The following is a 24,965-nucleotide window of genomic DNA, read 5'->3' on the forward strand; positions in this document are numbered from 1 at the left end:
CTCCTCATTACCAGCCCTATTACCCATAAGGGGGCGACTTTGCTCGTCGCGATAATTGGTACCCCTAACTGTAACCACTTCCAAACCAGGGTTATGATCCTTCGCTTCCCCTATAGGAGGGATAACTGGCGAGACCCCCACAGGCTTGGACGGTCTAACATTACAGACCTCATTGGTCAGACCGACGGACATCACCCCATTTGACTGTAAGGGAGGCCCTATGGCAGAAATCTTGTCACCAATAAGTCTAGCTTCTAACGTATCCAACCTTCCGGCCACTAAATCCAATCTATGTAAGACAGGTTCTAAAAGGCCAGCTAAATGGTCCTTAAGACAAACAATTAAGGAGTCCAAGAGAGGCTGGATCGTAGCCCGAGTCAAAGAATTGGTCTTAAGATCAAGACTCTTCCCTTTTGCGGATGTCCCACTAGGCTCAGGTTGGAGCATCACGACAGATTGCTTACTAATACCTTGGCCTCTCCTATTTTTGCTAAGAACCTCTTTCTTTTTCCCTTTATGGGCCAACCTCCCTCTTGTTGTAACCCTGGGAGAGCTCTGGATACTATCACAACCCTGGGGTGTATCCAACGTCCCCGAAACAGGAGAAATAAGCATGGGGGGGGTAGTAGTGCTAACAACAGTACAAGGATTGCTAGAAAGGAGTGGGTCTTCCTGTATCTGGGCACAGGGTAATGATGAAGCGGGATCTAAAGAGAGTCTACGTTCCACAGCTTGGATCTCAAGATTCAATGCCGACTCTGCCCTGATTAAATAATCATCTAGTATCCCCCCCACCTTATCGACAGCCCTCCTCTTAGTCATGTTATAGCAAATCCAAAGCCCACCCCACACAAAAGCAGCCCACCTTCCCCAAATGCCAACTCAACAACTTATAACGATGAACAGCAAACAATTACTACAATAAAAAGTAATAAATGAGCTCATCAAAGGTGCATTTACTACACCGCCCACCTTATCATAAAACACAACCCTCAGCCACACCCGACAGCTTAGCGGACAGGCCCTGCCCTGCCTCTTCCTGGCACTGACGGGCAAGGACGGGCCCGCCCTTGGCCCGGGCTTCGCCCGGGCGCGTCCCGCGCAGCGGGGCAAGTGAGAGCCTTAAGTGAAGCCCGGGCGCTGCCTAGTGACGTCTACGGCAGGCGCAGGGCGCTATGGGTGCTGGGGGGTGAAGTTTTTCCCGGAGGCCGTTCCCCTCACGGCGGCAGTATCGACAGTGAAAGTTCTGCTCAGGTAAGGACCTGGAAATGCCCCCAACGCTGGCCGTTCCCCTCACGGCAGGCTCAAGAGATAAAGGAAGTAGCTGATAGGCTTTGAGCGCGTCCCGCGCAGCGGGGCAAGTGAGAGCCTTAAGTGAAGCCCAGGCGCTGCCTAGTGACGTCTACGGCAGGCGCCGGGCACTATGGGTGCTGGGGGATGAAGTTTTTCCCGGAGGCCGTTCCCCTGACGGCGGCAGTATCGACGGTGAAAGTTCTGCTCAGGTAAGGACCTGGAAATGCCCCCAACGCTGGCCGTTCCCCTCACGGCAGGCTCAAGAGATAAAGGAAGTAGCTGATAGGCTTTGAGCGCGTCCCCTGTGGGCACTTGTTGTGCCCACAGCAAACAGTTATGTCCCTGGGGTGGGAACCCCGGGACATAGCAGGAGCTGGCCCTGGGGGGTGGCGGACACCACGGCCATGTATAGCTTCAGGAGGGTGGCTGCATTGACCCCCTCCTTTCTTGGATTTTGGCCTGGGTGTGGTGGTCCCCGGGACACGGGTGGGCCAAGTGGGTCCACCTGCATCCATATTAAAGTGCCTTGGGGAGGTGGCAGTCCCTCAGGTTGTGGGCAGGGTCCCTGTGGTCCCCTAGCATTCAATAAAATTAAAGCCCTGGGGAGGTGGTGGCCCTGGGGCTGTGGGGGGTCCACGCAGCCCCCCTGCATTGTTTTCAACTAAAGCCCTGAGGAGGTGGCGGTGCTTGGGGCTGTGGAGATGTCCGCGTAGCCCCCGCATTCAATTAAATTAAAGCCCTGGGGAGGTGAAAGCCACCGGGGCTGCAAGGGGATCCGTGCAACCCCCCACATCAATCAATCAATCAATCAGGGAATTGTAAGCGTGCTACTCACCTGGAGGTGACGGCGTTGACTTGTCTGTTCATGGTGAGCGATGAGTCAAGTATGATGCCAAGGTTTTTGGCATGGTCTGAGGGGGTAGGAGGGCTCCTGAGGGCGGTAGGCCACCAGGTGTCGTCCCATGCTGAGGGGGTGGTTCTGAGTACGAGGACTTCTGTTTTCTCAGCATTGAGTTTTAGGCAACTGTTGGTCATCCAGACTGTGACGACTTGCATTCCTTTTTGGAAGTTGCTTTGAAACAAAGCACCGGGGAGGTGGCAGTCCCAGAGGCTGTGGGGGGCCACACTGCCCCCCGCATTAAGTTACTATTGTTTGCCCCAGGGAGGTGACATTTAATGTTTGTCAAGTTTAGTCAGACTTTACCACCACTGTGTGACTGGTACAGTTCCCATAGTGATTTCTATACATATACCACCAGCAAGGGTTTTGTCTACCTTCTGATTGAGCCCGTCCATATTTTGGCATTTGAAAGATGTTTGAAATCAATGGACCTTTTGTCTTTTTGCATCCATGCACCTCTATTAGGATTAGTGAATGCAGTCCATCAATTTCCTTACTATGGCGATTTATGACTTCCTGTAATGAGGTAGGAGAAGTAGTCTGTAACTCAACAATAATGCTCCAATCATCTATTTCATAAGGTGCCCTGCCTCTTCCCAGGAGCAAGTGGAATGTGGGTTAATCTCCTCCAGCTGCAATCAGTCCTTTTGATACACTGTCCTGCCAGTAAATCTCTCAGCTTTTTCTTAGTGCTAGGAAGGTTAAGACATCCTCCTGGTGTTTCCTCACCATGACTTTAATGTTTGCCAGTATGATTTATTGTAGTCTAAGATATTTAATCTCTAAACACCAAATAAATAGCATACTGGGTTTCCCACAGTCATGCAATATAGGATGCTCAGTCCTGTGAAACATGTCCTAGAATACCCTGGTTTGTGAAAGTTGAGCATTCTTGCTGGCCTCAGGCATGCAGAAAGTATTTGGCAATACACTATCAGTTGCAGGTAGAGAGAGAGATGACCTAGGCATTTAGGCCCCATTTTCTGGACTCTAGTTTTTGATTCCCCACTTAAGCATAGTGTGTGATTCTGAGAAAACACTCAACCTCCCTATGCTTCACTGTCTATACGTGCCAATAACGAGGACAGTGAGTAAAGTTCAAGAGCTGACTCATAAAATATGTAAAATAAGAATTGGGGAAGTCAGTACATACTGTTTTTCCCAATGTCTGTGTGGTGCAAGCATTGCCAAAACCAATACTATCAGGTGGCCATCTTGGAATTCAGTGTTTTTTATTTTGTGATATAACTAGATCATTTCAAGATGATTGCCACATGTGGATGTGTGTAATGAATGTGCTTTTCACTAAAAGGACACACCTAAACCCTGCACTCCCACTTTGGAGGAAAATATACCACAGCACTTTTAAATAATACACTTTGAGCAGCACTCCCTAAAGATGAGGAACAGACACAGAACTCCCTTTAGGCGAGGCAAGAAAACAAATTCCGGTGCATTTAGAATAATATATACTTTGAGCAGCACTCCCTAAAGATGAGGAAAAGACGCAGCACTCCCTTTGGGCGAGGCCAGAAAACAAATTCAGGTGCATTTAAAATAACACACACTGGTTTATTAATGCAATGTTTAAAAAGGCAGGCTGAATATATCAATAACTGGAGACTCCCAAATATCAAGTTAACAATTAAATGAACAATTGAAATAAAATGCAGTTATATACAAATAGCAAAGAGTAGAAAATATATACGAAATGGTTAGGAACACCACACCGATTGAATTTGAATCATCCTTGCCGACTCAAGCTGGGGAAGCCCTTCAACAACCCAGGAAGGAGTTCAATCAGGACTCAAGTTCTGTCACCTAGACAGCAATACGTCTATTCTGTGGTGAACTTCCACCTGACCCGAAGGCTCCCAGCTTTAATACCATTACTCAAAGTGAGGCGAAGCTTCTAGAAACCCTCGCCCCCTTCTCATGAGAAAGAACCGAGCTGGCTGTACCAGTCTGCGTCAAGGCCAAGACGGAGGCTGGCCAAGCTCCCGTATTTTGACTTCGAGGCAGAGTTGCACATTCCATAGATAATATCCAGTTCATTCTGGTCAGTGAGGAGCGAAAAACAAGTGAAGAGAAGAAACCTGCTCTCCCCACTTTGCAGCTACGTGTGAGCAGCAAGGCAAAGCCAGAAAACAAGATGACATGAGGCCATGTCAAAGCCAATAGTAAGCACTTACAATTCTCATAATCCAATCAATCAGTCAATCAGTGACATTTATAGAGCGCACTACATACCCGTAGGGTCTCAAGGCGCTGGGGGTGGGGGGGTGCCGCTACTGCTCGAACAAGAAAACAAAGCAAGTAGTCCAAGCTGAGAATCTTCAACACAATACTTTACTGACTCCTGGAAAGAAATGAAACTCAAAAGGAGGGCTTTATGAATTTCCTTATTATTTAATGGAAATGATTTGAATTTATTTCATATTTAAAAGCATAATTTTGCGCAAAGAAATTTCTTTTGTTGCGCTAAGGTCTTATCTACAAACATTTTTTTACAAAACATATATTATAATCACCAACAATTAATAATCCCCTGGAAACAAAAAATAAAAAGTATGTACAAACATCATCAAACACTCATGGCCATTATACTCATGCATACACAACAAACATTCAAAAACAAAATCCTTGTGGTGACCTTCTTTCCCTTGTACCATCAAAAACAACTCAGTTTGAATGTTCAGACAACATTTCATTATTATATTGTCCACAATAAATATGACCAATTGTTTTATAGACTTCACAAAAGAGAAAAATATTTTGAAAGCGGTGCAACACAAGGAGAATGAGAACTGGTCGACGCGTTTCGAACCCCAGAATTTAAGGGTTCTCCTCAGGACCAACCAATTTCTGCAATGAACAATGACAAAGATTTAGAATGTGAATTTCGACTTAGAAAAGCTACAGAGCACTACACAGGGCTTAGCAAAACCAACCTTAAAGCGTGAAAATCTATCTGCCTGAAGTGGATGCAAATCGTTTCCAATCCAGAGGGACCTAAACCAAAACAGTACCAAAACCAACTAGATTAAAATTGACTTCACTAACTAGGACTACACAAATAACACATGACACATGACACACCACGGACTGTAGACAAAGGTGAGAGATATTTGCTCAACTTACTGCAAGAAGGGAACGTATCCTTTTATCCGGCTACCAACAATTGAATCCTTATGTATCTAAAGGGAGAGGGGGAGAGGTCGAGATGAGTGTCGTTTGCTATTATCGTTTCTTTAGCCACTCTGAACGATTGTACACATGCGCATTTGAAAAACTGGACCAAAGTCAGCTGTGTTCAGTCAAGAACTTACTTGAATAAGTCTTGCGGTCTACTTCCAGATGCTTTTCCCGCGCCGGAATCTGAAAAGGCGAACGAAACGAACTAAGTAAGTAACCAAAACGACCTGACGTCTCAGCGCTCCTGTCTCCTAGGAATGACTAATCCCCGTTTCCCTAAAGGCTTACCGGGAGAGCATTTTCCATCCGTCCAAAACTTTGTCAATCCACGAGTGAGGAAGCACAGAGCCTTGTGGGTAATGGTTGCCAGTAGCTTTCATTAGCACTCTAAGAAGCGCAAAGCTTCCTGGGACATGTAGTTTTGTGCTTGACGAACCTGCAGGTGTGTATAATCAAAACGTGGCTGGAGAAATGGGAAACAATGTTTTGAATTTGGAATGCTGATGATAAAAATGAGTGGCTTCTGGGTGATGAGCTTAAACCTTCTTCTTTACAATTGTGTCTGTATAATAAGAGCAACACCTTTGCTACGCACAAAAGATTCGGGGCGAACATCCCCAAAACGAGTGATCGGAGTTCTCCATCAATTATTGATCGTATATCAATGGAAGCAGCAGACCCAGGCAGGCCCAAGATGAAGGGACAGCGACAGAGGACAAATGTCTTTTTTCATTATCCAATTGGTCTGAAGATCTCAGCGACTTCATTCAGGCCATTGACAGCCGTGTTGTATTTCAAAATTAATAATGCCTCGCGACGGCTTAATTGGGCTTCAAGATCACCCCCACGTGGATCTCTTTCAATTTTGGACAAAACTGTCCATCTCAGATCTGTCTCACTGTGTGAATGAGATACCCAATGATGGACTAAAGGGGCATTCTCAACTCGACGTCTGATCCGCGATTTATGCTGCGTAATGCGTTGTCGCACCTCCTGCGTTGTCTTCCCAATGTACAGTTTGGGACACGGACAGACTATTGCATAGACGACATTCTTTGTTTTGCAATTGCTGAATGTGTTATGTTTCCAATGCGTGGTGTTGAATGAAAAAACATCGCCCTCTATGGTCTGGTCACAGTTTATGCATGTTCCACATTTGTGGTGCCCCAAAACTGGTGGTAGGTTGAGCATACTCCTCAATGTGCGTTGTTCTTCTTTCGGTAAGGCAGCACGTACTATGTAGTTCGCTACACTTTTCTCCTTTTTGAACGCAAACATCGGGGGTCTCGAAAAATCCTCGTGGAGGTCCTTGATTAAATGCCAATTTCCCAAGATGAGTTTGCGGAGTTGGTGGCTGTTAGGGCAAAATGTTGTCACACAGACCGATCTGTCTCCCTTCTTCTTAATCCTTTGCTCCAGCAATGTCTCTCTTGGTGTCCACCAAGCTCTTTTTAAAGAATGTTTGATTAATTTCTTTGGATATCCCCTCTCTAGGAGGCGGTCTCTCAACTTGTTTGCATGCATGAAATATTCTTCTTTTTTGGTACAGTTCCTGCGAATTCGCAAGAACTGACCATAGGGTAGATTTTGTCTTAGGCTGCGAGGATGATTGCTCATGAAATGAAGGGCCTTATTTCGATCTGTATCTTTTCTGAAAAGTGTGGTTTCGAGCTCTCCATCAGACGCAACTACCTTGACGTCCAAAAAAGTGATTGAATCGTTTGACGAGATACAACTGTATTTGATATCATTTGATCTTCCATTGAGCCAACAGATAAAATCGTCAAGTGATCGCTGTGTACCAGTCCAAATTAAGAAAATGTCATCGATGTAACGCATGTAGTTGGAAATGTTAGCAGCAAACGGGTTGTTGTTATATATGAAATTATTTTCATATAAACCCATGTATAAAACTGCCAACTCCGGTGCGAAAGGACAACCCATGGCCACGCCTCGTATTTGGTAGAAAAACTCGGAGTCAAAGGAAAAGTAATTTTTTGATAGTGCAAACTTAGCCAATGAAAGGAGAAATTCCGTGGGGACTTGTACTGGTCGTTCTCTTAAATTTAAGAACCACTCTAAAGCCTCCAAAGCTTGATCTTGTGGGATTTGGGTGTAGAGTGACACCACATCCATTGTAACCATCAATTGTGTAGTTTTGTCGAAATGCACGGATATAATTCTATTCAAGAAAGCAGTGGTGTCTTTCAAATGCGCCGGAATCAACTTGATGAATGGTTTCAGAAAAAAGTCAATATATTGAGCCACTGGCTCAATGAGTGATTCACAACCAGATACTATGGGTCGTCCTGGGGGGTCCAATTCATTTTTATGGAGTTTGGGTAAAGCATAGAAGACCGGTATCCTTGGGTTCATATTTTTCAGGAACAGGCGCTCTTTTGGTCCCACGAATCCTTGTGTAAAGCCTTCCTCTATGATATGGAATAGTTGGTCTTGTAGTTCTTTAGTTGGATCTTTTGTGATTTTCCGGTAACAGGTCACGTCTCCCAATTGACGGAGTACCTCCTTCTTATATTTATTAACATCCCAAAGGACAACTGCTCCACCTTTGTCCGCCTGCTTCACTACGATAGATCTATCATTTTGAAGGCCAATAAGGGCATCTTTTTCCTTTTTGGCTAAGTTGAACCTCACAAAACTTTTTTTACTTTCCATTGCCTGTATCCCTGATAAAATGGTTCTCTCAAAAGTGGAGATCTCCTTAGGAACTTTGGGTCCTGTTGGACAAAAAGTTGATTTCTTTCTTAGTCCGGTGATTTCTGGTGTAACGGCCTCAGTTGTTTCAGAAAAAAACGTTTTCAAACGGATTTTTCGGCAGAACTCCATGGTTTCAAGTTTCATTTTGATGAAGTCTGTAGATCTAGAAGGAACAAAGCTAAGTCCTTTTTGGAGAATAGAAATTTCCGCTGCTGTGAGTATTTTGTCAGACAAATTATAAATTGGTGATAAAGTTAACTCCTGTAGTATTGGCGTCGGGTCCTCATTTCCCATGGTTGGGAATAACGCAACCGTCCCCTGCCTTGACGTTGGCCCCAGCCTAAAAAACGTGCCTCCTGGTTAGATGTTTGTGGGTCCTGATTTTGTTGATTCCCTCTTTGGTTCTGATTCACCCTAGTCGTTGTGTCTGCAGTTTCACTAGACGATGACGACGATTCTGAAAAGTTAATGAATCTCTTCCGGGATCTCCCCTGGTAGTTTTGGAGATAATTTCTAGAATCGTTGGTGGAATAAAAATCTTTATTTAGGTACGGATAAGTTGATTCCAATGAGAAATTCTTTTTATCCTGTTCGAATTTGTTGCTTTTTTGGATAACCGTATAATCTTTAAACTCGAGGATTTCTTTCTCCACTTTTTCCAACAAGGCCTTCGCATCCGTGAGGTTGGAATTGTTTTTGATCTCACTTTCAAGGTCCGCAATCTCCTGTAGTTGTATCAATGAAAGTCTGTGGGCTGTCTCAACCGTGAGGACCATAAGGTCCCTGCTGCATTTGGTCTCTATACAACTGTAACCTTTCTTATAAATTGGATCGTCTATAAAAACTACTGGAATGTTACGTATCTGAAGTCCTGATGGAATGGTGCCTTCCTTTAAGTGCTGTAGTAAGAAATGTCCGTGAAGGTCCGTGCGTATTTGTTTTTTACGTAATCTGGTGAGTTTGTCCGACTCGTTCTGTGTTTTGGCTGTAACACTTAAGGTGGCCGATGCGAAGACCGGCGGTGCTCGTATCAAATTCTGAATGTGTTCTTCGCTATAAGCGAACGCATCATTCTCTGCCATCACAGATGACAAACAGGGGGTGACTAAGACTCAGACAACACAAGACAACACAAACATTTAACAAGGACTTGACCATAAAAAAGAAACCTACTAAAGAAAAAACAATTTAGACAATGATGACCCTGAAGTTCCCTCGAGGGCGGTGGCTGTTTAGCCACTAGACTGAACCTCGCGGGCAGCTGCCCGCTCCTACAGCTAGAAAACAACACTGGGTTGTGGCTCAAAAAACTCAGCTGAACTGAGCCAAAAATACAAGAAAACAAAGCAAGTAGTCCAAGCTGAGAATCTTCAACACAATACTTTACTGACTCCTGGAAAGAAATGAAACTCAAAAGGAGGGCTTTATGAATTTCCTTATTATTTAATGGAAATGATTTGAATTTATTTCATATTTAAAAGCATAATTTTGCGCAAAGAAATTTCTTTTGTTGCGCTAAGGTCTTATCTACAAACATTTTTTTACAAAACATATATTATAATCACCAACAATTAATAATCCCCTGGAAACAAAAAATAAAAAGTATGTACAAACATCATCAAACACTCATGGCCATTATACTCATGCATACACAACAAACATTCAAAAACAAAATCCTTGTGGTGACCTTCTTTCCCTTGTACCATCAAAAACAACTCAGTTTGAATGTTCAGACAACATTTCATTATTATATTGTCCACAATAAATATGACCAATTGTTTTATAGACTTCACAAAAGAGAAAAATATTTTGAAAGCGGTGCAACACAAGGAGAATGAGAACTGGTCGACGCGTTTCGAACCCCAGAATTTAAGGGTTCTCCTCAGGACCAACCAATTTCTGCAATGAACAATGACAAAGATTTAGAATGTGAATTTCGACTTAGAAAAGCTACAGAGCACTACACAGGGCTTAGCAAAACCAACCTTAAAGCGTGAAAATCTATCTGCCTGAAGTGGATGCAAATCGTTTCCAATCCAGAGGGACCTAAACCAAAACAGTACCAAAACCAACTAGATTAAAATTGACTTCACTAACTAGGACTACACAAATAACACATGACACATGACACACCACGGACTGTAGACAAAGGTGAGAGATATTTGCTCAACTTACTGCAAGAAGGGAACGTATCCTTTTATCCGGCTACCAACAATTGAATCCTTATGTATCTAAAGGGAGAGGGGGAGAGGTCGAGATGAGTGTCGTTTGCTATTATCGTTTCTTTAGCCACTCTGAACGATTGTACACATGCGCATTTGAAAAACTGGACCAAAGTCAGCTGTGTTCAGTCAAGAACTTACTTGAATAAGTCTTGCGGTCTACTTCCAGATGCTTTTCCCGCGCCGGAATCTGAAAAGGCGAACGAAACGAACTAAGTAAGTAACCAAAACGACCTGACGTCTCAGCGCTCCTGTCTCCTAGGAATGACTAATCCCCGTTTCCCTAAAGGCTTACCGGGAGAGCATTTTCCATCCGTCCAAAACTTTGTCAATCCACGAGTGAGGAAGCACAGAGCCTTGTGGGTAATGGTTGCCAGTAGCTTTCATTAGCACTCTAAGAAGCGCAAAGCTTCCTGGGACATGTAGTTTTGTGCTTGACGAACCTGCAGGTGTGTATAATCAAAACGTGGCTGGAGAAATGGGAAACAATGTTTTGAATTTGGAATGCTGATGATAAAAATGAGTGGCTTCTGGGTGATGAGCTTAAACCTTCTTCTTTACAATTGTGTCTGTATAATAAGAGCAACACCTTTGCTACGCACAAAAGATTCGGGGCGAACATCCCCAAAACGAGTGATCGGAGTTCTCCATCAATTATTGATCGTATATCAATGGAAGCAGCAGACCCAGGCAGGCCCAAGATGAAGGGACAGCGACAGAGGACAAATGTCTTTTTTCATTATCCAATTGGTCTGAAGATCTCAGCGACTTCATTCAGGCCATTGACAGCCGTGTTGTATTTCAAAATTAATAATGCCTCGCGACGGCTTAATTGGGCTTCAAGATCACCCCCACGTGGATCTCTTTCAATTTTGGACAAAACTGTCCATCTCAGATCTGTCTCACTGTGTGAATGAGATACCCAATGATGGACTAAAGGGGCATTCTCAACTCGACGTCTGATCCGCGATTTATGCTGCGTAATGCGTTGTCGCACCTCCTGCGTTGTCTTCCCAATGTACAGTTTGGGACACGGACAGACTATTGCATAGACGACATTCTTTGTTTTGCAATTGCTGAATGTGTTATGTTTCCAATGCGTGGTGTTGAATGAAAAAACATCGCCCTCTATGGTCTGGTCACAGTTTATGCATGTTCCACATTTGTGGTGCCCCAAAACTGGTGGTAGGTTGAGCATACTCCTCAATGTGCGTTGTTCTTCTTTCGGTAAGGCAGCACGTACTATGTAGTTCGCTACACTTTTCTCCTTTTTGAACGCAAACATCGGGGGTCTCGAAAAATCCTCGTGGAGGTCCTTGATTAAATGCCAATTTCCCAAGATGAGTTTGCGGAGTTGGTGGCTGTTAGGGCAAAATGTTGTCACACAGACCGATCTGTCTCCCTGCCGAAAAATCCGTTTGAAAACGTTTTTTTCTGAAACAACTGAGGCCGTTACACCAGAAATCACCGGACTAAGAAAGAAATCAACTTTTTGTCCAACAGGACCCAAAGTTCCTAAGGAGATCTCCACTTTTGAGAGAACCATTTTATCAGGGATACAGGCAATGGAAAGTAAAAAAAGTTTTGTGAGGTTCAACTTAGCCAAAAAGGAAAAAGATGCCCTTATTGGCCTGCAAAATGATAGATCTATCGTAGTGAAGCAGGCGGACAAAGGTGGAGCAGTTGTCCTTTGGGATGTTAATAAATATAAGAAGGAGGTACTCCGTCAATTGGGAGACGTGACCTGTTACCGGAAAATCACAAAAGATCCAACTAAAGAACTACAAGACCAACTATTCCATATCATAGAGGAAGGCTTTACACAAGGATTCGTGGGACCAAAAGAGCGCCTGTTCCTGAAAAATATGAACCCAAGGATACCGGTCTTCTATGCTTTACCCAAACTCCATAAAAATGAATTGGACCCCCCAGGACGACCCATAGTATCTGGTTGTGAATCACTCATTGAGCCAGTGGCTCAATATATTGACTTTTTTCTGAAACCATTCATCAAGTTGATTCCGGCGCATTTGAAAGACACCACTGCTTTCTTGAATAGAATTATATCCGTGCATTTCGACAAAACTACACAATTGATGGTTACAATGGATGTGGTGTCACTCTACACCCAAATCCCACAAGATCAAGCTTTGGAGGCTTTAGAGTGGTTCTTAAATTTAAGAGAACGACCAGTACAAGTCCCCACGGAATTTCTCCTTTCATTGGCTAAGTTTGCACTATCAAAAAATTACTTTTCCTTTGACTCCGAGTTTTTCTACCAAATACGAGGCGTGGCCATGGGTTGTCCTTTCGCACCGGAGTTGGCAGTTTTATACATGGGTTTATATGAAAATAATTTCATATATAACAACAACCCGTTTGCTGCTAACATTTCCAACTACATGCGTTACATCGATGACATTTTCTTAATTTGGACTGGTACACAGCGATCACTTGACGATTTTATCTGTGGGCTCAATGGAAGATCAAATGATATCAAATACAGTTGTATCTCGTCAAACGATTCAATCACTTTTTTGGACGTCAAGGTAGTTGCGTCTGATGGAGAGCTCGAAACCACACTTTTCAGAAAAGATACAGATCGAAATAAGGCCCTTCATTTCATGAGCAATCATCCTCGCAGCCTAAGACAAAATCTACCCTATGGTCAGTTCTTGCGAATTCGCAGGAACTGTACCAAAAAAGAAGAATATTTCATGCATGCAAACAAGTTGAGAGACCGCCTCCTAGAGAGGGGATATCCAAAGAAATTAATCAAACATTCTTTAAAAAGAGCTTGGTGGACACCAAGAGAGACATTGCTGGAGCAAAGGATTAAGAAGAAGGGAGACAGATCGGTCTGTGTGACAACATTTTGCCCTAACAGCCACCAACTCCGCAAACTCATCTTGGGAAATTGGCATTTAATCAAGGACCTCCACGAGGATTTTTCGAGACCCCCGATGTTTGCGTTCAAAAAGGAGAAAAGTGTAGCGAACTACATAGTACGTGCTGCCTTACCGAAAGAAGAACAACGCACATTGAGGAGTATGCTCAACCTACCACCAGTTTTGGGGCACCACAAATGTGGAACATGCATAAACTGTGACCAGACCATAGAGGGCGATGTTTTTTCATTCAACACCACGCATTGGAAACATAACACATTCAGCAATTGCAAAACAAAGAATGTCGTCTATGCAATAGTCTGTCCGTGTCCCAAACTGTACATTGGGAAGACAACGCAGGAGGTGCGACAACGCATTACGCAGCATAAATCGCGGATCAGACGTCGAGTTGAGAATGCCCCTTTAGTCCATCATTGGGTATCTCATTCACACAGTGAGACAGATCTGAGATGGACAGTTTTGTCCAAAATTGAAAGAGATCCACGTGGGGGTGATCTTGAAGCCCAATTAAGCCGTCGCGAGGCATTATTAATTTTGAAATACAACACGGCTGTCAATGGCCTGAATGAAGTCGCTGAGATCTTCAGACCAATTGGATAATGAAAAAAGACATTTGTCCTCTGTCGCTGTCCCTTCATCTTGGGCCTGCCTGGGTCTGCTGCTTCCATTGATATACGATCAATAATTGATGGAGAACTCCGATCACTCGTTTTGGGGATGTTCGCCCCGAATCTTTTGTGCGTAGCAAAGGTGTTGCTCTTATTATACAGACACAATTGTAAAGAAGAAGGTTTAAGCTCATCACCCAGAAGCCACTCATTTTTATCATCAGCATTCCAAATTCAAAACATTGTTTCCCATTTCTCCAGCCACGTTTTGATTATACACACCTGCAGGTTCGTCAAGCACAAAACTACATGTCCCAGGAAGCTTTGCGCTTCTTAGAGTGCTAATGAAAGCTACTGGCAACCATTACCCACAAGGCTCTGTGCTTCCTCACTCGTGGATTGACAAAGTTTTGGACGGATGGAAAATGCTCTCCCGGTAAGCCTTTAGGGAAACGGGGATTAGTCATTCCTAGGAGACAGGAGCGCTGAGACGTCAGGTCGTTTTGGTTACTTACTTAGTTCGTTTCGTTCGCCTTTTCAGATTCCGGCGCGGGAAAAGCATCTGGAAGTAGACCGCAAGACTTATTCAAGTAAGTTCTTGACTGAACACAGCTGACTTTGGTCCAGTTTTTCAAATGCGCATGTGTACAATCGTTCAGAGTGGCTAAAGAAACGATAATAGCAAACGACACTCATCTCGACCTCTCCCCCTCTCCCTTTAGATACATAAGGATTCAATTGTTGGTAGCCGGATAAAAGGATACGTTCCCTTCTTGCAGTAAGTTGAGCAAATATCTCTCACCTTTGTCTACAGTCCGTGGTGTGTCATGTGTCATGTGTTATTTGTGTAGTCCTAGTTAGTGAAGTCAATTTTAATCTAGTTGGTTTTGGTACTGTTTTGGTTTAGGTCCCTCTGGATTGGAAACGATTTGCATCCACTTCAGGCAGATAGATTTTCACGCTTTAAGGTTGGTTTTGCTAAGCCCTGTGTAGTGCTCTGTAGCTTTTCTAAGTCGAAATTCACATTCTAAATCTTTGTCATTGTTCATTGCAGAAATTGGTTGGTCCTGAGGAGAACCCTTAAATTCTGGGGTTCGAAACGCGTCGACCAGTTCTCATTCTCCTTGTGTTGCACCGCTTTCAAAATATTTTTCTCTTTTGTGAAGTCTATAAAACAATTGGTCATATTTATTGTGGACAATATAATAATGAAATGTTGTCTGAACATTCAAACTGAGTTGTTTTTGATGGTACAAGGGAAAGAAGGTCACCACAAGGATTTTGTTTTTGAATGTTTGTTGTGTATGCATGAGTATAATGGCCATGAGTGTTTGATGATGTTTGTACATACTTTTTATTTTTTGTTTCCAGGGGATTATTAATTGTTGGTGATTATAATATATGTTTTGTAAAAAAATGTTTGTAGATAAGACCTTAGCGCAACAAAAGAAATTTCTTTGCGCAAAATTATGCTTTTAAATATGAAATAAATTCAAATCATTTCCATTAAATAATAAGGAAATTCATAAAGCCCTCCTTTTGAGTTTCATTTCTTTCCAGGAGTCAGTAAAGTATTGTGTTGAAGATTCTCAGCTTGGACTACTTGCTTTGTTTTCTTGTATTTTTGGCTCAGTTCAGCTGAGTTTTTTGAGCCACAACCCAGTGTTGTTTTCTAGCTACTGCTCGAACAGCCATGTCTTCAGCTTCTTCCTGAAGGAGAGGTGGTCTTGGGTCAGGCGCAGGTCGGTCGGGAGGGAGTTCCAGGTCTTGGCGGCCAGGTAGGAGAAGGACCTTCCTCCTGTAGTCGCTCTTCGGATGCGGGGGACGGCGGCGAGGGCGAGGTTGGCTGATCGGAGGTGGCGTTTGGGAGCGTAGAAGTTGACTCGGCTGTTGAGGTAGCTCGGGCCTTGGTCGTGTATGGCTTTGTGTGCGTGGGTGAGGAGGCGGAAGGTGATTCTTTTGTTGACGGGGAGCCAGTGAAGGTCTCTCAGATGTCCGGAGATGTGGCTGGTTCGTGGGATGTCGAGGATGAGTCTGGCTGAGGCGTTCTGGATCCGCTGGAGTCTCTTCTGGAGCTTGGCGGTGGTACCGGCGTAGAGGGCGTTGCCGTAGTCCAGTCGGCTGGTGACGAGGGCCTGGGTGACGGTCCTCCTGGTCTCGGTGGGGATCCACCAGAAGATCTTCCGTAGCATGCGTAGGATGTTGAAGCACGCCGAGGAGACGGCGTTGACTTGCCTGGTCATGGAGAGGGAGGAGTCCAGGATGAAGCCCAGGTTGCGTGCATGGTCTGTCGGTTTGAGTGCGGTGCCCAGGGCGGGAGGCCACCAGGAGTCGTCCCAGGCGGAGGGTGAGGAGCCCAGGATGAGGACCTCCATCTTGTCCGAGTTCAGCTTCAGGCGGCTGGTCGTCATCCACTCGGCAAACAACTTGCAAGCACTGCTGTGCACGCAGAAACAAGGCAAAGTCAGAAAACAAGATGACATGAGGCCATGTCAAAGCCAATAATACTGTTCTACTCCGTGACAGCTCCCACTAAAAGACAGCAAGATTACAAGACAGAAGAGAAGCAGGCATATGCAGGACCGTCCTACATTAAGGCTAGGGTAAAATAACACACTAAAATCAATTAAAATGGTAGTTTTCTAAGGTCATCATCGGGTGCCAAACCACAAGAGTGGCTCTTTCATTACAGACGTGTAAGCACAGAGTGGCAGCCATCCTGGAAATCTATTTTTTGTCATCTTTATTATAGTTACGCCATTCCAACATGGTTTCTACATTGCCTCTGGATGCAACATGTTGGCCACCTTGTAACCGTTTAATTGTAGTGAAGAATCCAAAAGATAGAATTTCTAGATGGTTGTTGCTTCCAGTAATAGCTTCATAAAAACGAATTGTCTTTATAAGGCCAATATCAGTAACAGCAAAAAGTGGGGTTTGATGGTGGGTAGCAGCAGCTAGTGGACACCCATAATTATTGTGTTCAGGCTCCAACGGGGAGCCTTGAGACAGAGAAAAAAAGAGCCCTGACAGCAGTGAAAGGGTACAACTAATCAGCCAATACAAATATGGTTTGAAAGAAGGGCTCCTCTGAGAGCGACAAGCATGACATAAGGAGGCAAGCCATCCAATGACATGTAGGGAACCGAAAAAAGAGAGATATCTAATCACATGCAAGGGACAGACTCAAATTACTTTCTGAGTGTATGTTAAAGTGTTGGTTACAATGCTATCTGCAACAGATAGTTAAAAATGTCTTTAGCAAGATTTAAAAAAATGGCAACCAGATAGTTAATGGACCTTTGTTCTTTTCTAGTGGTATGGGTGGCATTTATCCGCTACCAGCAGGTGAGGGACTTGGGGTGCCACTCACTTCTCAACACAGCCAGTACCGTTCTTGGAATTTTAAGTGCCCTAGGGATATCCATGGTCGGAAACTTTCAGGTAAGGAAGCTATGTTATACCAATACATTTTCAGGTGGTGCTACAACATGCTGATAGTCAATGATATAAGAGTGCAAGATAACGGAATGAGGGGTGGTTTGATTCTGTGTCACACCCTTTCTATAACCAAGACTGGCACTTACAAGAGAAAACCAGTTATTGTTGTTGAAACTAGATTCTGTACTGGTAGCGGGTTTCACAAGCACACTTCATTGGCCTGTAACATCAACTAGCGGAAAATGAGTACGAGGACTGCATTAATTTCACAATTCCAACATATTTCTTACATCTTAATACCCCCACCCAAACCACTCTGAAATCCGTCAACAACTATAAAGACGTCTACACGTGTCCATCTAGTTATAACGCATCCTTTGCCTCTGTTCTTTAAGAGAAACTTTAATAAGTTTGTAGCTTATGGTTTATAAACATTCCTGTAGGAGAGTTCCCTTTTTGACATAGTCACCACCTCTTTCTGCCTAGTATATGATGGGATTTCGACTGGAAGTGCACTGTGTTCCTCCTAACAAGGTCCCCAGTGCCCGATCTCTTTCCCCAAAACTGTGCAGTTGCTTTCTCCAATTGGCGATACCATTAGGGCCCTCTGTGAGTCCCTAGTAAATGGTACCCCCGATACCTAGGGTCTGACGAACTAAAGAGGGCACCCTAGGGCTGCAGCACGAATTGTGCCACCCTAAGAGACCCCTCACCAAGCTCATACAAACTGCCACATCAGGCTGCATGTCTTGGTGCAATCAAAAGTGAAAACACGACATGGCATACAGCCTGTGTGCCTTACCTGTAGACACTGCATGCAGTATAGGTAAATCACCCCCTACAGCAGGCCTTACCACCCTACGGCAGGTTGCACTATACTACATGTGAGGGCATAACTGCATTAGCATATATAACCCTGTGCTAGTCATTTACATTACTGCCAGTACAAGAGATCAGGGAAGCCATTTTAAAGCATGTGCTGGACACTGGTGAAAACAAGCCTCCTCGAGCCGTGGATGTTCACACTACCTCCCACAGGATGGCCTGCAGATTAACATTCCGAGGCACAGGAGCTTCATGCCCACCACCTTTGGTATGCAAATCTGGTTTCTCTCACAGATGTGCATTTAATGTGCTCACCACTCCTCCTCCCTCTGCACTGTGGGCAGAGCAGCCCCACCCCACACAGCTGCCACAGCAGGAGAAAATAAAATGATAATAACATCAAGTTACTATCATTTTATTTTTCCTTTGTTTGACTGCTACAGAGCAGTGAGTGTGGTGATGCTCCTCCACCTTAGCCGATGAGCCGCCACTGGTAGCAATCACATGCCATATTCATTAGTAACGTAGAGTCTCATTTATAAGTGATCAGAGGGTGTGTTGTGTCGCCAGGGGGACGGAGAAAATTACTCAGTCTCCATGGTTGAGGGACCACCCGCCACATTTATGAAAGACCGCCAAGCAGGCGATCATTTATAATGCATTGTCAGGAACCGCAGTCACAGCTGTTACGTCACTGTGGTTCCTGCCAATGCATTTCACTGTTTGGTGCAGGGCTGCATCAGCATGACGCACACCTGCACCAAACAGCATTTTGTTTCTTTTTTCAAAAACAAAATTCCCAAACTTTATTATCATTTTGAAAATAAAAAGATGTAATGCTCGGCTTGCCATGGGAGTCATCTCCCATGGCGAGGGGGGCATTATTAGCATTTTACTGTCCCTCACTGTCCTGGCCTGGCAGTGACGAACAGCAAAACAAATATTCTGTATATCTGCCCATCCTGATTAGGTAGGTTTACATATAGCCATTTCTCTGACACTCTTACTTCGTAGGACCATCAAGGAGATTTAGCTATGGCAGTGACGGAGTAGTCACCGACACTGCCAAACATATGGTCTCCCTGCATCTAAAATGGGCGGGTGAACTATTGCCTTGCAAACGAGTATCCTTCAGCTAGAGTACCTGTATATCCCTCCTATCTTTCCTTAAAACAGGGTTTGGATGGAAGTTTAGAACTTCCTTCATCCAGAAAAGCATTCAGATTCATGTAGACAACAAAATTAGCAGCTGGGCACACTTCATGGCTCAAGGATAAAGGGTTTGCTTAAAGGTACGGCTAGACATGCTTTCATCCTAATATTAATATTAATGATGGGAGGCAGTGGCATTACTTGGGAGAACTACGGTTCACATATTTAGGTTTATTCTGGCTTTGCCCTCTTAAAGGATTATTTATTTATTTAGTCCTCATATAACATCAATCGGCTTATAAAGACTTGGTTAGGCAGATTAAACAGGCAGTTCAAAGAACGTTTCCGCTAAAATGGAGAGAGTTTGTATTGCACTCTAAACCAGCCCCCCAGCCATGTTGCTAAATCTTTCAAGGTTAATTTCTCACTCCTGAGAATTAGCTATTAATATTTGAATCATGGGACCGATTTCTCATTTAACGCTTTTGCTCTCCTTTCTTGATTCTTACTGTTCTTCCCATTTCTCCCAAAACTTGGCTTTTTTTCTTTAAAGAACTCTCATCATCCAAAGAGTTTATTCTCCAAAGTGATGACTCCCACTCCAATTTAGTTGGAGGAGTAGGCAGTACCCATTTTATACAAATCCCCCTCGTTGCCAGCAACATTAACATAAACAATAAAGATTTTTGTTTCTTGGATAACTTAATCCTTCCCTCTTCTACCCCAAACATTGCCATCGATAGGCTTACCTTAATATCTTGGTTAATAATCTCTCTAACCGTCTTACCCGCTTCCAGCCGAAGGACTCTATCAGAGGGCTCCGCCAAAATATGTGGACATCATCAGCTCTTTCCTCACCACACTTAGGACATTCCCAGCTTAGACAGCTTCCTTGGTGTCCAGTACCCCCTGTGCACTGTGAAAAGATAATTTTCCTTGAGGGGTGCAGACTTTACAGTAGACCAAAATATAGTCATCAATACTTGCCATAAATCTTCCAACTTTGAACATGGCAGGTCCCTCTTCTAGACCTCTCCCAGCATGGAGTAGGGTTCTTCCCCAGCCTCGATCAATACCCAATACCATTTTGCAACCTCCTTCTTCTGAGGGGATCTTAGTTGGGGCTTCCTTTCAAAGTCCTCAGTACTCCTGTTTTCCTCAAAGCATTTGCCGAGCTCAAGAGTTGGTAATATTTAAACTTGGAGAGACGTCCGTCTGTTGCTCTTTCTAACATTTCCTAATAGACTAATCTATTACCATGCAAACGTTGACCCCATTTGTTTATCCCCACTTGCCCCAACAGGGCTGGCAGTTTGTCTGCAAGGCACATAGGAGTCTCTGGGGAGTCCCAGATTGGAGCGGAAGCACAGTAACTAGGTATTGTCAAGGACCGTCTAATCTGATACCATAAGCTACATATGGTATTTTTGCCATTTTTTTTTCTCCGTTGTTAGGGTCTCAAAAAGTGGGCTGTAAAGAGCATTCTCCAAGAGAAGAGATCTGAAGGTCTTACTTTGAAAGGCCCGCCAATATATTAACAGATCAGAACTTGTGATTCCCCCATAGATCTTTTCTCCGGCGTAACTTTTTCCAAGCGATCCTTACCCCTTTATGTGCCCAAATAAAACTGCTCAGTATTCCTTGCCATTTTTTAACAGCATCCAGATTAAATTCCCGGGGGGTTTGTATAAAAAATAAACGTAAACTTGGGAAGAATGGACATTTTCAGTGAGTTTGATCTGCCTAGAAAGGATAGAGGGAGACTATTCCAAGTCCTCAGTAGACTTATAGTTTCTTTTTTTTACTTTTGCAAAGTTTACCTGGGCCATGTCACTGAGATTCTGTACCACCCGAATCCCCAAGTATCTGGTCTCTTCAAGGGGCTAAAAAACTGGTGTTTCTCTCCATTATTTCCTTTTTTTGCTGGTTGACTAGGTGTCCTGGTAATTCACCGAATTCCACAAACGTTTTAGAAATCTGTGGACGGGATGTAACCATTTCACTGGTATAAATCTTGCTCTTATTTTTGTTGCCAAAGGCTCAATATATATGTTGAAGAGAAAAGGGTACAAAGGGCATCCCTGGCGAGTCCCTCGTTCGATTTCTATCTGATCCATGAGATTCCCATTTACCAAAATCCTAGCAGTAGGATTATTATATCTCGCTGGCACTGCTCTTGAGAAATCCTCCCCTAGTTCATGTTGCCTAATTAACCATTGTAGGAAGGCCCAGCTGACCCTATCAAATGCTTCAGCAGCATCGAAAGGAAGGCTCATCAAAGGAGTTTTACTTGTTGTAGCTAAATCTATTATGGATTTATCAGAATTAAAGCCTGCTGGATTCCATACTATGCATGCTTCTTCAAGTCTTGACAATATTACAGACAATGGTATTAGTTGGCATGCCTATCTAAGTTTCAAAGCTTAATATAGCAGCATTATTTGTTGTAATTAAGCATAGTATGAAAATATCAAGTGCTGTTCATGCTTACAGATAGAATGCTAATTAAACACTCCATTTGACTGAGGCGTTACAAGTCCAGTTGAAAGCAATATTTAGAATTTCCGGACTCTAAGCAATCCTTTTTATTGTCTTATACTGAAACAGTTGAAGAGTGTGGTTAATTAGAACTAGTCATCATACTAGTTAGCTATCCTAATAACCGCCTTTTGTTCTTGGTGATAAGCAACACATTTGCAGCCATCTCTCATGATTCTCAAGGAGCACTAGCAGATTCCCCCCCCCATTCTCTCAAAAAATGGAGAAGGCCCATCCCATCCTGCACTCCTTTACACCAAGGTGTTCTCAGGGATGCTCCTGCGCTCCAAGGATGGTGGGTGAGGCTGGCACAGCATGTCCTTCATGGCCCAAGGCCTGCTCTCCTTGCCAACTATCTCCGCGCCTCCTTCTGTCCTAGACCATTATTCTTTTTTATTTTATTTTAAAACCAGAACTGAAACCAAAAATGGGGCAAATACAAAGAAGGTGAAAAAATATAGGCTGCCTACCACCACCTGTTTTTTGCACCTTTCTCAATGCACCTTGATATGTTAATTGACTCACCTGAGGTTTCACAGCATTCAGCGCTATCAATCTCGCACCTCTTTCTAGTCCAAACGACTCAGACTAAATTCATCATCGATTAACTGTTAGCCCCTTAAAATCTCAACTTGCAGGCAGCCCTTAGAAATATTTTTTGCCTACAACTTAAACCCTTTGTGAGTTTTTAAACCTTTTCCGTTCAGCTTTGCCGTGCCACTCTACTCCAGCCATTCATCTTCACAATCCCTCTCTATAAATGTCAGTGGGGTGCATTTGTTCATGAACCTTCAACCTTGCTAACTAATCGAAAACTTGGTTGTTCTACCCAAAAAACACCAGAGCAATCCTATACCCCTGAAAGCTCAGCATTCACTTCGCCATTCATGCATGTCATTCCTGGCCCCTGCTAGGAGACAATGGTGTTAGATCACATCTTTTAGTGCCAAAGGTTTATGATCTGTACCACTCTAATGTGTCCTAAAAGGAGCTGACACCCAGTACACAGCTAGAGCCTCCCATGGTATCAGGCCTTTTCACAGTCTCGCTGAGTGTCCCAGAAGGAATTTTACAAGTTTCCCACCTTCTGTACCTAGCTCCGCCCAGCCTCAGCACCATGTAATACTGGCAGTGTGGGTAACAAGAGTATAGTATTTGATATCAAAGGTCTGTAATGCTGGGGCACCCTCAACATGCACTCTCAACTCCTTAAACATGTTCGACATTCATAAGTTCATGAAAACCTTTTCACCATCAAGAGTTTTCATAATAGTCTTTCATTACACGCACAGTAGTACTCTGGCAATCCAAGATATGATTCTAGTTGGTCTTCATAGGCAACACCTTCGTTCAAGCAGTATCCCTTATGTAGGTAAAAAATCTTTACTTTCAGGTCCCATTTTTCTCTCTTGATGGTTAAGCAACAATACTCTTGTTTGTTGATAAACACATGCATCGTTGATGACATGCCCCACCTCAAAAGAACCATGCTCCAGTATGTCATCCTGGGATTACTTTAAACCCACCATTGAAGATCCTTTGCATTGCCATCCAAAGCACACATCTGGCAGACTCCAAGTCAACCAGCACGTGCTTGAAATGAAAGATTGCAAGTGGTGTAAAAGTATGTCTCAAGCGGCAGGATGATGGGTGCAGTTCAATCTGATGATAAGTCAAAGAGGGATGGGGTGGGTACAAATTTGCCTTCACTAGCACTGCAACCATTAAACATGCCTGTGATATTTCTGTTCACACACCTGTGGTTTGCCAAAGATCCTGACGAGCTTCCATGTTTACTGTTGATGCACAGCAGCACCCCAATCGGTTCTATGACGTCTCCGGGGCACAGCCTCCTATGGTCTCCATTAGCTGGCCTCTTATATCCACTGGAATGTACCACATGGGAAGTTCACCTTCTGGGCATGTTGTCATGACAAATACCCTTGAACTTTCCCCAGTCCTGCAGACCAACTCTTTTAAATATATATGTATTGGTTTTTTATAGCACCGACCCTGAAAGGGCGCTATAGGGCGCTGTACATTATAACTTTTTTTTATCACACAATTACATTACTTCTCATATTTACAGTTCACAAATTTACATTTTAGTCAGAGGTCGATGAAGTGATGTGCCCTAAATCACATAACTTTCAGCCAAGTGCCAAGGCTAAGATTCAAGCCCAAAGTCAGCTGCTTCGCCAGTAGAATGCATTGCCTCCCTGTTGGCCATGTTGTATCCCAGAGTACATAGTTTTCATACTTCTCTACTTCCCACTACCCTTCATCCTGTGTTACCCCCAACCAACAAACCCCGATCCACTGAACTAGACTCCTGCTCAGTTTTAATCCCGGCTTTGTGTTCCTCACCCAGACTGGACCATTCTTTCTCGCCCAGTGCGCTCCAATGGGAACGCCTGCTTCCCTGACCGTCCTGCGGTTGAAACTGCTCTATGATGTGCTCCTTCCTTCCTCCCTGTGGGCTACATAGATGTAAGTCCTTACATAGCTGTTTGTAGGTTTACTGGTGCTCACTTTAACCCATTTTGATATCTCTGTAGAGAGCTGTTCATAGTCTCTCTATCTTATTTAAAATGTGGTCTCCAGTCCTGACCGCCATACGCGAGGACTGCACACAGAGGTCTTCATCGCGCCGAGTTAATGGGCCCAATGTTCCTTATAGGGTCTCCTGAACTCCATGTCATCAGTCGAAGCCTCCAGAATTAGACGCACCACCCTAGTCTTTGTTTCCAGAAAAAAAGAAAACCTGCTGTTTTATTAATGCCTGCCTTTAGATACTGTTTATTTTAATTTTCAGGAATCTTTTTTGATTCTTTCCTTTAGCACCAATAATACTTCTTGGGTGTCAGCCAGCTCCAACCTGTATTTCCAACTCCAGACAAGGACCAATAGCGGCACACAATACAGTAGTGATAAGGAGTGCCAGATACAATAGTCAACAGTAAATAGGACATGGAATTCTCTACATGAGGTTTCACCCTTTATTAATACACTGGCGACACAGCTTCCCTTACTGGTGGATAAGCGCCCCCTTCCCTCTAGCTCTTGCGACTGCCCTGCCCCACACTTTTGAAACTTTGAGGTGACTGAGTGGGAAATCCCACAATCCCTGCTTGTGTAGTGGCTTCCAGTACCCCCTCTCCAT

At 43.8% G+C, this 24,965-nt stretch overlaps 1 protein-coding gene across 2 annotated transcripts in view; it reads left to right on the forward strand.

Annotated features, from left to right (window-relative positions):
- The window catches only part of TMEM150B (transmembrane protein 150B), a 136,412-nt gene that overhangs the window by 103,849 nt on the left and 7,598 nt on the right, over positions 1 to 24,965 (forward strand). For both annotated transcript variants that reach the window (XM_085616375.1, XM_085616376.1), the window contains one exon: positions 17,163 to 17,290. In XM_085616375.1, coding sequence (XP_085472501.1) covers positions 17,163 to 17,290 — 128 coding nt within the window. The remainder of the gene's footprint in view (positions 1 to 17,162; positions 17,291 to 24,965) is intronic.

Source organism: Triturus cristatus, chromosome 7, assembly GCF_964204655.1.
Source record: "Triturus cristatus chromosome 7, aTriCri1.1, whole genome shotgun sequence".
NCBI classification, from domain to species: domain Eukaryota; kingdom Metazoa; phylum Chordata; class Amphibia; order Caudata; family Salamandridae; genus Triturus; species Triturus cristatus.